The 17,374-nt window shown below is 37.0% G+C and overlaps 1 protein-coding gene across 1 annotated transcript in view; it reads right to left on the bottom strand.

Annotated features, from left to right (window-relative positions):
• Window positions 1-38: 38 nt before the first annotated feature.
• LOC112565612 (DENN domain-containing protein 5B-like) overlaps window positions 39-17,374 on the bottom strand; it is a 27,237-nt gene continuing 9,901 nt past the window's right edge. The window contains 17 exon segments of the mRNA XM_025241161.1: window positions 39-3,435; window positions 3,437-3,544; window positions 3,917-4,091; window positions 4,404-4,530; window positions 4,744-4,826; window positions 5,234-5,302; window positions 5,641-5,738; window positions 6,428-6,546; window positions 7,029-7,174; window positions 7,938-8,059; window positions 8,449-8,577; window positions 8,884-9,019; window positions 10,781-10,816; window positions 13,018-13,104; window positions 14,274-14,370; window positions 14,889-15,041; window positions 15,963-16,088. Of these exon segments, the coding sequence (XP_025096946.1) occupies window positions 3,363-3,435; window positions 3,437-3,544; window positions 3,917-4,091; window positions 4,404-4,530; window positions 4,744-4,826; window positions 5,234-5,302; window positions 5,641-5,738; window positions 6,428-6,546; window positions 7,029-7,174; window positions 7,938-8,059; window positions 8,449-8,577; window positions 8,884-9,019; window positions 10,781-10,816; window positions 13,018-13,104; window positions 14,274-14,370; window positions 14,889-15,041; window positions 15,963-16,088 (1,884 nt within the window). The 3' untranslated portion in view covers window positions 39-3,362.

Here is a 17,374-nt window from a genome sequence, read left to right as displayed (position 1 = left end):
AAAAAAAGGGCGGTGAATGAGAAAGGAGGCGCACACAGTTATAAAACTGTAACCATTCAGTGAACTTTATTGAACATGGTCTTAAAACCTTTCATGCCGCACAGATGGTCCAAGCAATCTCTGCTACCTATTTTAAAATATTAAAATAAAAGGTATGTCTTCTACATCAAAATGTCAGCCAAGTTCCCAATTCCCATCTACAATCACATTTAATTGAAGTTTAACAATGCTAGTGTTTTCTATACACATCCAAACAATGCACCCTGTCATCAGGTTACAGTCAACCACTTCTACTTACTGAACTCTTTGAAGCTCACAGGAGTTATCAAATAATAAAAAAAAAACAGTACTAGATGAATCAAACACATATTAATACTTTATGGACAGTGCCTTGATTGTATGCAAAGCTCGTCTCGATGTTTTATTCACTGTAGCAAAAGCCTGGGTGATCGTATGAATTAATAAGCAAAAAACTTTTGGCTTCAAATATGTTGCACATAAATCACAGTGGCACTGTTGCATGCCACTTCTTAGCTGCAAATGGTGGTAAGGAGGCCGAGGTGAGAATATCGTCCCTTTAACTATAGCCATGAATATGTGATGATTCACTAGCATGCTAGATCTTGTACCCATTACAAGTGTTTTAAAAACTTCGTTGATCCTGCACGCAGATCCCCCCCACCCTTCTCCACCTCCCATAGCTTTATGTACATTCCCACACACACACACACTATCTTCAGGAAAACATCTAAACTAATACAGTGCACAACTGGCCATGTTAGCTCCATAAAAGTCTGTCATGAGCTCTACTCATTCTGGAGTCTAGTTATGAGACAGGTGCACAAAGCATCTAAATGAGCACATGAATGACTTGCTTGTCTGCTGACCTCCCACTAGTCAGGGGTCACAGCAAGATGCAGACCGGGGTACATAAATGCAGGCAATACCACAGGTCCTTGGGCAACATGAAAATATCACAGAATTGGATACAATTTTAATGCACCCTACCTATTGTCAAGACTTTAATTTTACCTCCATATACATTCCAAGTGGTTTGACTGCCATGAATGGGGACGGGAAAAATAATTGTAAGCAAACAAAGTTGAGGATATGTCAGTCTTGAGCACATTTCTCTGTTTAAGGGTATCTTGCAGCCAAACAAAAACATCACTCTATTTTCGTTACATTGGTACACTCAGACTGTTGTAGCCTCTTTAAACACTGGTCTTCTATGACCTATGGCATTTGTTAGATTTCTTTCAATTGTATGACTTTCCACACCGCCACAAACCCACCAACTTGTTTGGCATCTTCGTTTCTCATTTATTTTACATGGACTCGTTCAATTCCTTTTTACAACTCAACAGATGAAGGTATAGGAAGAAAAAATGCCACATAAGGTGAAAATTCAGGCCCATAATACTAATTCATTTTTTCCAATACTCGCATTAAAAGGACGATTTTTTGCTTCCTCTCCAAAATCTCAAATTTCAAAAACAGTCGGGTCTTTTCTCTAGTGTTCTAATATTGGAATTAAAATGATTTTCTAATTACTCCATGGTTTCAACATGGCACTAACAAAAAGCATTCAACTATTCTGTTTGCTTCATGCTTGGAGAACCAACTCTTATTTCCTAAAAGCAAATGTGTGCACAAGAGTGAAACATGCTGGAGTCTAAACATACCAGTGAATGGCAAACTCATGTAAGTAGCATTCAGGGCAGAATTCTAGGTGGGAGAAATCACACAAAAATAGTGCAAGGGTGCATATGATCCAACATGCACCACAAATTATACATTTCAGTGAATAGGAAATTTCCTGAAGAAAGCTATAATTTCCTGTAAGACATGCACATACTAAAAATGAGTTACAAAAATGGAATTGCGAGAGCCATGTACCCATGTCAAGCAATAGCATAAGCTGCTCAGCACACTTTGTTGGTGTTAAAAATGCTTTTAAAAGTGTTGCATGTACTCTGATAGGCAACAGACACACCAATGCTAGATCATAAATTAAACAGAGGCCATTAACCCTTTGATGAAAAGCATCACAATGATAAAAAGTAGTTGAAATCTATATCCCAGCAAACTTGCTCACAAAAACTTATCTTCAATATCTGCAAATATTTTCTATTATTTTTACACATTTAAGTTTTTTGTCACTTAAAATTCTTCCATACTTTATACGTATTTAATAATGGTGCGTTCACACAGGCTCTCATTCCTTCATTCTTGTAACATGGTCATAAATCAATATTGAATTACTCAGTAGTCTTTGGCGACTTTCACATGCAGTAAAGGTAGCAAAGTAATTTTTCTGTATCATCTGATTGCATAATGTCATATTAAACAGTGCTCTCTTCCTCCTTTCATTCCTTTATGTGCATCACACACTCAAACATGCAAAGTAACTGCTATACTGAATCAAGGGACAATTACGCCATTACATGACAAAAACTGTGCCAAAGGCTACGACCAACCACTACTTTGCTGGAATGTGATAAAAGAATCTCAACAAAGTTTAGAGGCTTTTCAAGTTTTCAAGGTGGCTGGTGCTTCTCAAATACACACATACAAACAAATTTGCATAATACATAAAACTGACCAAATCTTAACATCTGGAAGAGAAAAATGTGGCCTATTCTTGCATCTGTTGCTATCAGGAAATTAAACAGTCAGAACTTGTGAATAAAAGTGGTCCCTGAGAGCTAGGGCCAAGTGACTTAAAGGATGAAAGGCAAAAGTATGTATTGCCAGCCTGAAGATAAATAATAATTTGAATAAAACATTTGACAACCACCACAGACTTTCAGCTAACAGTTCAAAAATGCTTATGTTTACACATTTTTCCTGTTGTTTAAAAAATATTCATCCAAGAATATACACATAAGTAATCCACATGAAACAAATCACTGGATGTAAGTTTGCTCTCTTGCAATGGTAGGGGGTAGCTGTTTTAAGTTTTAAAATACACACCCTAATCTACTGTGAAACAATAATTGAAAGTCAGATTTTGCAGCACTGTTTGTTATACAAGGAACACCACAAATGGACAGTAATTCTTATGAAAGGTAATATCACTCATGATTGTGTTGGCCGTAAAATGAGGATGAAAAAATGATGGTTGTTTTGGGTACACAAAGAGGATGAACAATGATGAATACAAACAATTCATTTATAACATCTGTCTAAAGTGGTGTATCAAGAATGGAAACCTGAACATAACAAGGGGACATGCGAAAGAACAAGACAGAAGTACTAACAAAATATTTCATTATCAAATGCTTACTGTACAGGAGCTCTACAACAGCTATTTATAAAATATCAAGAAAAAAAAACTTGAGGGGTGTCCAATCAAATGACTAGATGTCCAGCCCACACAAGAGCGATGATTCTAGGGTAATATCAAACTCTGTCAGTGAATCAAGGATGTGCGATGAAATTTGTCAGGCTTGAGTTCCGCATGAATGAATTTTCTTCATACATCTGAGCAGTCACAGTGGTGTTTGCCATCAGTGGCAGCCACCGGTGAAGACAGCGGTCCCTGCAGATAGCAGCAGATTTTAATTTTTCATCATCAGTTAGTGGTAAAGATCGCAGACACTCCAAACATTTTTAAAAAAATGGAGGAAAAGGGGTTCTGAGGCAATAATCAGTATAAAGACAAAAAACTGACAATAAAAGTCTGAGCCATACTAATCCAGATTTTAATGTTTGGTCTCTAGCACTGTTAGCTAAAATTATATTTGCTAGAGTTCATCTTCAAAAAGGTGTGCGTGTATGCATGGAGACTCATAACATCTAGTGTGCATATTTACCTGGTAGAAGACATTGATCTTATGACATCCACAAATATACACGCATACCCTAACCACTGTCCATCAGCAGCATCACTGCACTTTTACATAGTACTTGCCTTATGCCAACGCAGATAAAGATCTGGAATTTGCCATCTTTGCCAATCGACTGTGATGCTTCATTGATTTTCTTCAACAGATTACAGAAGAGCCAGTAGCCAGCTTTGGCCACTTCAGCAATGGGCCGGATGTTGCAGTTGGCCATGGCATTCTCAAAATAGACCTTCAGCCGCTCTGCAATAGCAGGACAAATGTCACTGAAGGTCTGGACAGGGACAGAGACACACCCCCTCCACTTACTGTGGCCACCAATTTAGCCATCCAAATGCTCTAAAGGTGGCCTTTGCACAAAACCATGATGACAATGGTGTAGTTTTATTAATTCAAATGCAGCAGATAACATACAGGAACAAATACTGCTCATAATACAGCTTCTAGTGAATGGCACATAATAATTCTTTACTCAGTGCATGACCTAAACCTTGCTAATAGTGGAAAGACATGGAAAAAGCTTTCTGACTCTTGGAAAACATCCAATGTACTTACCCAGGTAGTCCCAGACAAACATTTTATTGCGGAAAAAGCGTGAAGAACGAAATCCATACTGGAAGACAAGGTCCATGCACTGCACCAGGCCTTTGTCACCACACAGCAAGAAGGTCAGATTTCCTCTCTGTACACAAGTGAGTTGGAGGCATCAAACATTTGAGTAAGATATCAAATTGTTGAGTTAGGAGGCGCTACACAGCTATGTTAGGCCGAGACACTGTTGCAGTCACCCTATTCAGTGGAAGGTTACACAGCATCTTTTCTTGGGTTAGGGTTAGGGTTAGGAAGGAAAAGAACTCATTGCTCTCTTACAGTCCTGCTGTCATGATGCTCTCACCTCTTTCTCTGGCTTGAAAAAGTGCTTGACTATGTTGTTCACAGCGTGCCCCACCATCTCCTGGATCTCAGGCAGGGTCGGATCTATCGATAACAGCAGATATATTTGCAACATGATCAAATGTGGTAGCCATAAAACTTGATTTATAGGTCTTGCTTACTGTAAGAAGCTCTTGAAAAGTTGTAGACTATCTTTATATTACAAAATTTATGAACAAAATCATTTTCAATGGGAAATATCTACACTGTCCAGTCTTATATTTGGATGAACAGGGTAGCATCACACAAAGTGACAAAAATTCTGGAGGCTAATTTTAAATATATATATTAAAGCAAATACAACATCTTAATGAATGAAACAAGTAATTAAGAATGTTAAAGGGGAGAAGCAACAGGGAGAAAATAGAAAAATCTTCCACGTACTGTGACCATGTACTTAATGTGATCATGCACTTATTGTGACCATGCACCTATTGTGACTATGTACTTACTGTGATCTCCAAACTTTCTGGGCGATTTGGGGGAAGCTGATCTAGGTACAGTCTGTACAACAACTTCATCTGTAAAAGAAAAGATTCCTTTAACCTCTTCTCTGAGGACATCTTTCAATGACAAACAGTACTTTCCCTTAACAGAACTGATCTCAGCTTATTTAACACTTCCCACCAACTGTCCTAGTAAACCATGACTATGTTGCTTTCTTAAGAAGCAATCCAGCAATGTGTAGCTCATGCATGTTTATGCTCTTGATACCTGCTGCATTTTAAATGAGTGACAATATCCAGTTGTAATACCTCCTTGTTGATCACACTTGGGTCACCTGACAGCTTCCTGCAATGAACCCTTAGGGTTAAATGAACATCAAATGAAATGCAAGTTTCCCAAAAATACAACATACCCTCGCTGTCAACGGTATTTTGCATCAGTTCTGCCACCAGGAGACGCTCTGTGCTGCCATCGTCCACCCCTTTTCCCAACCATCGACCACAGTTGAATCTGACAACAGACATAATAGCACTAGCTTGCTTTTGCTTGTATCACAATCTCTTGTATTACCTTTATCTGACCAGTGTATTCCTTAATTGATCTTACTAAGAGCACACTGCTAGTTGGTGAGCTTTTCTGCAATACAACTGAGAACAGTAAAATTTACTGTTCATAATCTGTCAAACAAACTAATTTCCCACCTTACATGTTAAAGGAAAAGGCCAAATAAGTAATAATAACAATAATACAGTACATTTATACAATGCAAATTCATAATATGCTCACTGCACTTTACAATACTAAACAGAAAGAAACAGAGACTTCACACTGTGGCCTGCTAGGCATGCAAGTATCTCTTCATACATGAATCTGTATGCATACATGACATGCATTCAAACATCTGCAAACATGCAAATGCATGCACCCACACACACACATGCATGCATACATACGCAGGTACATAAGTGTGTGCACGCACACACTCAGGGTGAAAAAAACCTGAATACCCAGAGAAAATGACCAATGGTCAACCTTGTAAACTACTGTCACATCCAGAAAGAGGTAGGTTGGAGCCAAGATTTGAACCCACAACACCCAATTCTCAGTCGTGATGACAGGTGCTTCACTGTTCCAACCACTGCTCTAGTTATGTTTACATTCAACTACTGATTTCATGTTAGAAACACCTAAGTACTCACTTGTAAGTGTGCCCGGTCAATTCATTTCGCACCAAAATGTACTCCACAAGCCAGCGTGGCATCATGCCACTGTTGTCATGACCGATGCGTAAGGTTGTCAAAACTCCCAGGTTCCTGTGCTGGAAAATAATATGCCACTGCTGCTAACACATCACAGCTACTCTTCCAGACTCTGTGTGACTACAATTGTAAGATGACAGAGCCTTGTTTACCTTACGGGGCACAGATATATCATGTACAAAGTACAAAGTGTAGCAGTATATCTTCTCAACCATCTCAAACACACATGTGCACATGCATGTCTGCACTCTCTTTCTCTCACACACACACACATATGCACAAGCACATAAAATTCTTTAACGTATATATGCATAAACCCCACACATGTGCATGCCTAAGCAAAGGATGCACAAGCTAAAAAGTTTTAAATTCTAACCTGTATACAAGATGCTTCTTGCTTGCTCTAATTGACTACTGTCGCTAACACGGGGATCAGGGTCAGGTAAGAACAGTAAAAGTTAGAAAAGCAATGAAACAGAATCATGGAGAAGAAGCAACTATATATTTCTTAAAGATGGTGAAGGAGAGCTTCATCTCTCACCTCAAAAGTGTGCTCCAGCAAGCTTTTGGGAAGGTCCATTCGACCCGAGTCTCCCAACTGACCAGCCACAGACAGCCAGACATTAGCGCTGGTAGTAGAGCCCCCTAGTTTGGTACTGGGGAAGACCAGTATTCTGTATGGTACAACTGCAACAGATTGAATGAACAGTTTGCCTTTGTTACAGTGCCCAACTGCTGGTAGACAAATGGCTGACACAAAACTAACCATTGTGTTTTCAAATCATGGCTTTAGTACTATGAATCAGTTGGCATGCGTAATTTTGCTAAGTAAATGAGAAAAAGTAAAACGTCTCATATAGTAGTAGGATTTATGGACAGAAAGTTACCTGTAGAAGTGTGCACCTGCAAGTGTTGCACAAATTCCAGGATCCAATCCCATAAAATTTTATCTTGGTGTACAGAGAACAGTTATACAGAATGAGGCTCCACTACAAAATCACAACTGCCCTATATGACTAAGACAGGTTGTTAGCATGCTGTGTGTCACCGTTTTATAACATGGACATTTTCTTCATCTACCCACAACATCCCCACTCACCCACACACTTTCAAAATAGAGTTCAGTACAGCTTCTTTCTACTGTTCTCATTTGACTATGATGCAACTACTTGAAATGTAAAATGTCATATTGCCCATAAGCATTTAGCATGATGATCCTGCAACAGCCCTCAAAGCGCTACAAATAATCCATTACAGTACTGTCCCGACTAGACACAAAATGTTATACTGCTGGGATTGCCAGGATACTGAATGGTGTATTGCTGGCATTTTCCAGGTGTTATAGCATGCTGTGGCGAGATTGTCCTGCTGAAGATTGCCTGGACAGCAAAGAAAGTCCTGCTGAGACTGCCTGGATACTGCGGCGTATAAAGCAGTCAGCTGCACTTACCTGTGTTTGCAAAAGTGTTGGTGAAGCAGAAGAAGTCTACAGCATTTAGAGACAGTAGGTGGTACAGGAACTGCTCCCGCTCATCTTCACACCTCAAGAAAGCATAGCGTTTGTACAAGGACCTGCAACCAGCCATACACCCGGCATTTGTCTTTGCTGAGCTCTCGGAACTCATGAATGCCAAGAACAAAAAGCTATTTCCAAAAGATTTAAATGCATAAGCATTTTTCTTACAGCCATTACAATCTTAGGATCATTTCTTCTTCCATTTATTTTTTTTTTCTTGTTGCCTTGTTTGGACTGCAGGACTTTCCATTCAAACATATGGACACCTGCATTTCCACACAAGCCTATATGCACACACACACACAATCTCTCTCTCACACAAACACACACACAAACTCTTGCACATAATCTCTCAATCTCTCTTTCTCACACACAATCTCACTCTCATATACACACACACTCTCACTCACTCATTAAACACACACACACACACTGATGGTCTTACCTGAGGAGACTGGTGTCACTGAGCAGCTCCTTTAGATGAGACGACAGCATCTTGCGCTCCAGTGCCAGACGCACCCACGCCCGTGTGCACCCAACATCAGAGCGAATATCTGTCATCTCTTGTACCTTCCTGCACACATTGTCCACCTCACTTTTGAGTCAATTGTTTTTATAAAGATTTCTTAATAATTTTATTTTTTAGTCCTAAGCACCCATATTTGCTATATTTCTGAAATATGATCAGAGCAAAAGGAGTTAAATTTTCTCAAAATTGGGGCTGAAAAGGTTAAAAATGACATTCCAAAAATACCCAGTAGCTAGCAGCCAAATAATAACATTGTCATTGGGGAAGAATGTTAAAAGGTAAAAGCAACGCTATTGGCAAGTGAAATGATAGACAAAGAAGCCTGATGGGAACAGATTTGACAGCGCTTACTTCATGTCATGGATCAGAGACTTTGGCATGGGCCTCAGAACTGGCAGCTCAACACGGCCTTGACTGCTTCGACGACGATGCGTCTGAATTGCAGACTTTTCCAGTTTCTCTGGCTCAAGTGCCAGTGACGAAAGGTCTGCAGAACAAACGAGAAAGAAACTGTGCTTTTCCACTCAAAGGTTTAAAGAAAACTCTTTTTTAAAATCTCTTTAAGCTACAAACTTAAAATTTTCAAACAAATTCTTCTATAATACAATTAGTTTCATTTTTAAATGTCACATTTCCCACCTGTTTTCTGGTATTTTAGCTTGTTTAACGATTACTTACTAGTATAGCAAATACCATTTTCATTACAGTAAAATGGTAGAAAGATTTTTAACTTGAACTTAAATTACCTCTTGCATAATATATCTGATGTCATAACATGTACATATCTAGCATCCTTTTACTTAGTGAAACACAACTCAAGTGGAAGTTAAAAAAAAAAATCTTTAGGCAAACGAAATAAACAGATGAAAATCATTTAGTTTGATAAAATTCAACAAAACATAAGGGTCTAGGTACCTTTAGATTGCTTTTGTTTATTGAAAAAAACAAGCAACACCACATAAAATGGGGAGAAAATATTTTACTGTGCATATTTAAAACACAAAAAATGTAAGCTCTTATGTGGGTATGTTAAGATAAAAAAAAAAACAACTGTGCACCTTCTTGTTGAAAGTAAATGAAATTAAAATCTTGCTAAATTTCAATATGTATTCTCCCACCCATACATGTGCCATACACACTTACCTGTCTAGCCATCTACTCAGACACGTCACACACAAGCGCACACACACACATCCATCCTTATTACAGACTTATAATCTGTAATGTTTTACTACTAATTAATTATTTCATTTAGTTGCCTTGACAATCTGAAAGTTTACCATTTTGAACAGTATTTTCACTGGCTGGTATATGTTAAAAACCTTCGACCATATTGCAAATGCAACTTGGGAAATAGGTTTAAGACTAAATATAATTAGAAAGTTGTATAAAGTCAGTATTGTGGTATTTACTGCAGATGGCATTCACAAAAATAGCTTTCACATTTCATGTGCTCCACATTCACATCTTTAAAGGGCAAAAAAAAAAAAATCTTGAAACTCTACACAAACCCTACAAGCATGAGATAAAAAGGCAAAAAAAAAAACCACAAATATTTTTCAAACATATGACATGAAACATAAAAGCATGGTATAAATTATACATTATGGTATAAATAAAGGCCAAACCCAGAAATGGTGACTGGTGTGAGGTGAGGCTGAACTGGACAAATACCATTTAACTCCGTGTTTGTTTTGAAATTTAAGTCAGAAAAAAGTTTTTTGAAAAACTTGGAATATATCCAGGTCTATATATAGGCCAAACACTGTAAAAATCTTCCTCACTACACTTCACTTGTAATCAATTTCTGTTTCTATGGAAGTTGCTTGTGCAAATCTTACATGCTGAGTCCATTACAAATTGCTCACTTAGACTATATACTGCTCATTTCTTTCTTTTCCCTGGAATATTGGACTGGTGTACATCTGCAAACGTTCTCTCTATAAGGTCTGCTTATGAACAGCAATGGCTGAGCATCCCTACCACTCTTGGAAATAATCTATTTTACCAGCAACAGGGAAAGTGGCAGCAGTGACAGAACTTTTCTTTGGCTGGGTGCACAGATGACTCGGGGTATGTCTGCTGCTGAGTAGGACATGCTTGTCAGTGTCAAGATTGATGAAACTGAACCAACAATATGCTCACACGTATCACTGAAAGAAATTATATGTTGACAGGGAATGGCAGATACCCAAAATAAACAAGATGGCGTAACAGGTACAGTTACCACAGGCCAGGCTTCACCTACGTTCAAATCGTTTCTGGAGAACGCACCATGCGATAGCTGCACGAAAACAGACAGACAGGACACTTAATGCAAAATTTAATTATCATTCAAAATCTTCTTCTTGTTGTAACTGCTGTTGGTTTGTCCTTCCAAAGTTACTTTTTCTGTTGAAAAAGAAACAAAGCTAAACAAAAAGGAAAACAAGGTGCTTGGGTCAAAAATGGGGAACACAGAAAGTTATCAAAGTTAATGATTTTTTTCTAGGCCTCCAGAAGACAGAGATAACTTTACAACACTGCAATGTCAGTCACGGATTTATGCCACAAACTGAAGCAAGCCCTTAAAAATCAAACAGACCATGCTCACAATACACAGTTTGGAAACAAACAAAAACCAAAAACGAGTTAACAAAACTAAACTACAAAAAATACCCTTCAATCTGTCATCTGGAAAATGTATCTTCCACATTCCCCACCTCCTGAACTCCAGGACCAACGACTGAAAAAATCTACTCATTCTTGTCCACCATGAGACATTCCCAGAATGTGCTGCCTCCTTGAAATATGTGACACTGCTACTAGCTCTTTCCAACATCATCTGACATTGTAAGACACTGAGATTTCTGGTTTGTTCAGCAGACCTTTCTCAACTGACATGTACTGATGGACTGACTCTCTCTTTTCTTGTTCTTAACCTTGTGAGCAGTTATCCCATCTGGTTCAATATAAAAAGTCTTGTTTGAGATGTTTTATACTCATTAGTCTTGGAAATGTTCCTACTAAATGAACACTGAAAACAAACCAAGCAACCCCCAAAAAATCAACTCCCAAAGCATATTATTAACAGCAGGGTTTAAGCTCTGTTTAATGGCAAAATCCAACAACCAAGAATCTAATCTACATTTCTCTTATACCAGAGAACCAAGCAAATGAGGGAAAAAACTACTGCAGATGTAGTAAGAATATTTTGTATTTTCTCTCTTGCAGTGCTTTGAGTATTTGTGCGTGTGAGTGTGTGAATCCTGAGAGATTAACGGAAATTAACACTTTTACTACATATGACAACTTATGAAACAATCTTTTCACGCAAGAGCTACATAAAGATATAAAAAAAGGACACAACACATTTTAAAAAAAGATGTTTTGAAATTCAGACAAAAATAAGAAGTAATGGGTACCAGACAGTAATACTGGCATATCACATTTGGTGTGGAGCAGACTGTAAACTTTCAAAATTATTGTATGAATACTATTTTTAGTATTTTACAAAGTAATCACCCATATATACCTTGAACGAGAAAGCAGCACTTCCTAATGCTAAGTTAGAAGCACTGAATTATTTTGTAAACCAATCAATTGATCAAAACCATTTGGTGCTGTTAGTTTTTAAGTCAACTTTTATATACAAGTCTAGAATTACTATCCATTTATTTCTGACAAGCTACGAACTGCAGAGCACAGACTCAAATACACAACACTATTGTTTTAAAAAGTAATGTTTTTTTCCTCCCCACCCAGATCCAACATCTAAATGAAGCATCAACAGACAGTGATAAGTGTATTCACCATTAGAAACTCAGTGCTCTCTACAATTCACAAACACCTGGATGGGGAACATTTACATGAAGTTGCACATCTTGATGCATTCTTTTTACTTCGTCTTTCTAGCAGCCATGATGGCTACTCAATGCTAAAAATCTTCAGAGTTAGCATGATTCTTGACTCTTTGTCTTCACATCACTGATAGGGAAGTGGGCGTTGCTAAGATCAGACAAAGTCAGATCTCGAACGACAAAATAACTCTTCATAAAACACCGCTATTACTTGTCTCCATGGGACTCTTGACCCAAAGTAGAGAAAAAGACAGCAAGCCTATCCAAATATACTGTGATATAAAATCACATATAAAGAACTTTATCTGCTTAAAATCAAACCCCTTGCCTAATTTCAATTTTGCATGGAAACCAGAAGATTCTGTGAAAAAATATACATGCTACATGCTTATTCTAAATTTGATGTACATATTAGAAATGCTATGCATGCACAGTACTCGCACTGCCTCTATGTTCATTATCTTCAACACTGCTGAACACTGCTGTGTGTTTACATAGGCGAACAATCCTCAGTAGGCAAAAAACTGTGCTTAGACACTCACAGCATGCAGTTTAGTAATTAAACGTTGTGATAATTATGCAGAGAAAAAGGAAAGCCACCATCACACAAGGTCGGCATGGATCTGGGTATGCTACTGTTACTTACTGCTGAGTGATATGGAGCGGCCAAGAATGGTGATAGACCCCTCCATAAGAGATGTGATATCTATCAAGCTATGTCTTTTGGGGAGCCCTAACAAAGAACACATGAAACAAATTCATTTAAAATGTACCTGTGACTCTCCCTCTCAGAAGAACAGAAATATAAAGAATCATGGATCCCATGCTTCTAAACTTCACTTTATATAAAGAAAACAAAAAAATCTTTAATGTCTAGTGTTATTACATATATTTCCAAAGTGATCATCTGAATTTTGCTTTGCTCTGAAATTTTTTCTATAACATAAATATGATTTTGATATAGACTGTGCTTATATCTGCTACTGATATGATGTATATAAATTTTATTTTTTTATTGTGAAATTGTATGAAGAATTTTTAAGTTGAGAAAAAAATGTGTCCAAAATATGTAGATCCCGACATTCTAGGTTTCCTATGTTAAGAGAGCTCTACTCTTCCTCTTTAAAAAAGCCGTCATAAAATTTCACTATTATCGCATTATTGTGGGACAATAAATTGTCCAAGCAAACAAAAAAAAAATATAAGCACAGAAGTAAATAAGAAAAAAAAATTCCTTTAAAACAAAATTCCGCAATCCCTACCAAAAAACTTCATCCAAACAAGTTTGTGCAAATAAATGGCAAAGCCCTCCTTGTATTTTTATGCACAAACTTATGTTTAGAAGACTGAAAACAGCAAACATTTTTTTTAAAAAATGAATGCAAAAACAGTGAAGTCAGAGGGCAAGAAAACAAAACAAACGTTTGCATCTAGCACTGACTGCCAAGTAATACAGACTTTGCAACATCTACAGAATTTCAACAGGTCTTGGTCAAATATTTTGCTGACAATAATAAAATGATCAGAAAGACAAAACGGAAGCATTTTCACACTTGTAGTTCACTGTGTGCCTTCTGGTTTTCCTGAAAATTGTTATCGATGTACCGACAAAAGTGTAGTTTACCATCTGTGACTATAAATAGGCACCATATGATAATCTATCAAATCCCTCTTTTTCTTTCTCTACTCGTTCTTCTCACAAACGATTATCATGCTTTCTCCTTTTACACTAAAGATGAGAGTACAGATAAGACTAAAGCACCTTGTGAGCTGCGTGTGCATGAACTAGGGAAAAAAAATAAGAGAAAAAAAAAACAAGCCCTCAAAATGTTATACCCGGTCCAATGAACAGTAAAACTTGACAACTTTTGTTGTCTGTTTTATAACATTATCTCATCTCACCTGGAGAAAGAAGCTTCGGATCCACTGGCTGATTGTTTCTGTTGCACTCCTGTATACTTTGGAAGCTGAGCAAGTGTGACCAGACTGCAGACTTACCCTGAGAACATATTTATTCCCAGATCTTGAAAATAAATGACCATTACAGACACTCAAGGATAAAAAATAATCAATTTAAATGGTTATATATTGAATTAAATATAAATGTAATTTAAAACTGTATTATTTCACATTCACACAACAGTTTGCACAATTGTATTTTATCATTAACAACACTAATTTATTTTATAAAGCATATGATAAATTATCCACTCTCAGCACTAATAATCCTAAATTAATTGCTTAGTACAGAAACAATTTTAAAAATCTAACAGAAGTTTAAGAAAACAGCTACATTCAAAAGTAAAATAACAAATAGCACCAGACAAAAACAGTAACTAATATAAGACACCAAATTTAAAAGATAAAACTCCAAGCAAACTTAAAAAAAAAAAAACTAAAAACAAAACTAGCTCACTAATAAGCACTCTAACCAAAGCAAATACATGTAATCTGTTTGGGTGAAAATCTGAACCAAAGCTCAAAGCTTATAGTCAGGAATACTCAAAACTACACTACCTTCTTATTCTGCAAACCATGAGACCATATGCGTTCCAGGAGGTCACAGAGACTGGCGATGAGGGTGTTCTCCTCAACACCGGTCAGGGCTCCCTCGCCATGTCCCAGTTCAACGGCCTCTTGCCCCATCTTCTCCACTAGCATCTTCTTCGTCTGTCAAGCCAAGCCACCACCATCCAAGGTTAAAAATACATCTATCGCTAACAGGCGAATTGAAAACTGTAGCTTATTCCTTGTTCTTTTGATTATAAGTCATTCTGATTACACAGTGTAGGTAAATGGAAAACCAACATTTAATTACCTGTTTTCTTCCCAGTATTTGAACGTAACTTTTACCTTATTTAAAAACAAAATATGAAGCTCAGCCATACATCGTTGAGGTCCACCTTTCTCCATGCCTACTTTAAGTAGCTGGTGGGCTCCTCTTCACTTTTGTGTGCATCTGTTTTTTGTAGGCACTTGTGTGTAAATGTCTATTTTTTGAAGGCTCTTTGTTTGAATGTATCTGTTTTTGTAGGCACTTTTGTGTGCATGTCTGTTTTTATGTGTAGACACCTTTGTGTATGTCTGTTTTTTATTTAGGCATCTTTGTGTATGCATGTAAGCTGTATGTACTCGTGACAGTGATATTGTAAGCTGATTGCTTATTTCAAAACACATTGAATTTGTTACCAGCAGCAAAATGCTCTACACAAATGCTTTTTATTATCATCATCATTGTCTGTGTGGTCAGTGTTTTCAAGGCAAAAGGGAGAGCCAAATGGTTAGCACAATGGATTCCAAAGCACACCAGTTGAATGCATATATAGTGAAGTGAACTTTCCCCTCAGTCAACTCAGTTGTTGGGACTGTGCATCCGATTCCACAGAGCATGGGGAAAAGCAAAGCAGTCAAGGAAAAATGATAGGTATCGCCCTTACAAAACAACAATCCCACGATAAGTGCAATATCTAGCACCTCACTCACCAGTGACCAAAAGTTTAGAGGACAATTTTACCTTTATTTTTAAGTGTTTTCACTTTAGTGTTTACAAAGAAAAAATAAAAAGACATTAGTTGTCATGTCATCATCTACCTTTGTCTTGCACTCCTTCAGCAGGGTTTCTACAAACTTCCAGTTTGTCTGTACCATACCCTCAGCAGACATTTCTGACAGCTGAGGCTGCCGCAGTTGCTTTGAGCGTGCCTCCTGGATGTAGCGCTACAAAACATTCAGCAAGCATGGTAAAAATATCTCCAGAATTAACACAGTTAAAAAATATAAAGCACACAAAATCAACATAAAAAAACAGTAAAAAAAAAATATAGTGGCTGATTTAAGAAGTAGCTACAGACTGCATGAAATATTTTTCCATTTTTCTGCCAAAATTGTGTGTAGGTCTTTACATAGTCTGGATGATTTTGAAAAAAAAATAACAAGAGAATATAAATGATGTCTTTCTTATGTGTAGTGTTATATTAACTTTGTATAACTCAGATCAGTGGATATACACAAGTTGGCTCCTCTATATTTATATCCCTCCATCACTCCTTTATGCAACCTTGCATATGCATTCACTTTCATTGTCATTTTCCTCTTAAAAGCCCTGACGACAAGAGTTTAATATCCCTAAGAACTTATACAGAAGAACGTTGAGAAGCACTTTACTCTTTTAGACATTTTAAATTAAAGCATAATTCATGAGAATATATTAAGAAATGGTTGCTTTAATATTATATATGCATAAGAATACTCCTTTCAATCTCCCTTTTTAAGCTCAAAATACATTAGAGACTTCTTAAGTGCTAAATTTCTCTTTATGGTTGATCGTATACAAAATTATGGAAAGATATTCTAAGGGGAAGAAATGTGTCAGAAGCAAGAATGGAATGTGGAAATGAGTTGTAGTGAATCAGAAGGTAAGGAAAGGGAGAAAAGTACCTGTTGACCTATTAAGGATTTTAAAAAACAGGATAATTTTGTAAAAGTCAATTTCTAGTTGTAAGGAATAATAACAGTAGGCTGGAAAAAAGAGGTCAGTTTATTATGAGTAGCCAAACAAAATTTGGGAATTTAAAAAAGAGATTTGAGTAAAACCTAATGCGAAAGGTGTACAGGTCTAATGATGTCACACCAAGCACATTAACTAGTTTTAGCCTTCAAATACAATCTGACAATTCTCTTTTAAACATCTTTTATATTCACAATAAGCCAAAAAGTCACAGAAAAGTATCTAGTCTAGATCACATTATCTAACACACTTGAACACTCAGTGAAAACACTTCTTATCTAAAGTATTTAACAGGATTTCAATAGTGCTTCTGTTGTAGAATACATAAAATTACTGTCACTGCTAACCCAACTCCCCTAAACACAACAATTTACGAGAAAAGGTGACACAATTTAGCTAGAAATATGAAGACTGCAGACTAGTAGCATTTCAAGTCATTTACTGAGATATGCAAACTGATGAAAAGGTTAACCATTAGAATTTTCAGTATTAATAG

Source organism: Pomacea canaliculata, linkage group LG6, assembly GCF_003073045.1.
Source record: "Pomacea canaliculata isolate SZHN2017 linkage group LG6, ASM307304v1, whole genome shotgun sequence".
Lineage (NCBI taxonomy): Eukaryota > Metazoa > Mollusca > Gastropoda > Architaenioglossa > Ampullariidae > Pomacea > Pomacea canaliculata.
The sequence above is the reverse complement of the archived record's forward strand: the minus strand, read 5'-3'. Positions and strand labels throughout refer to the sequence as shown.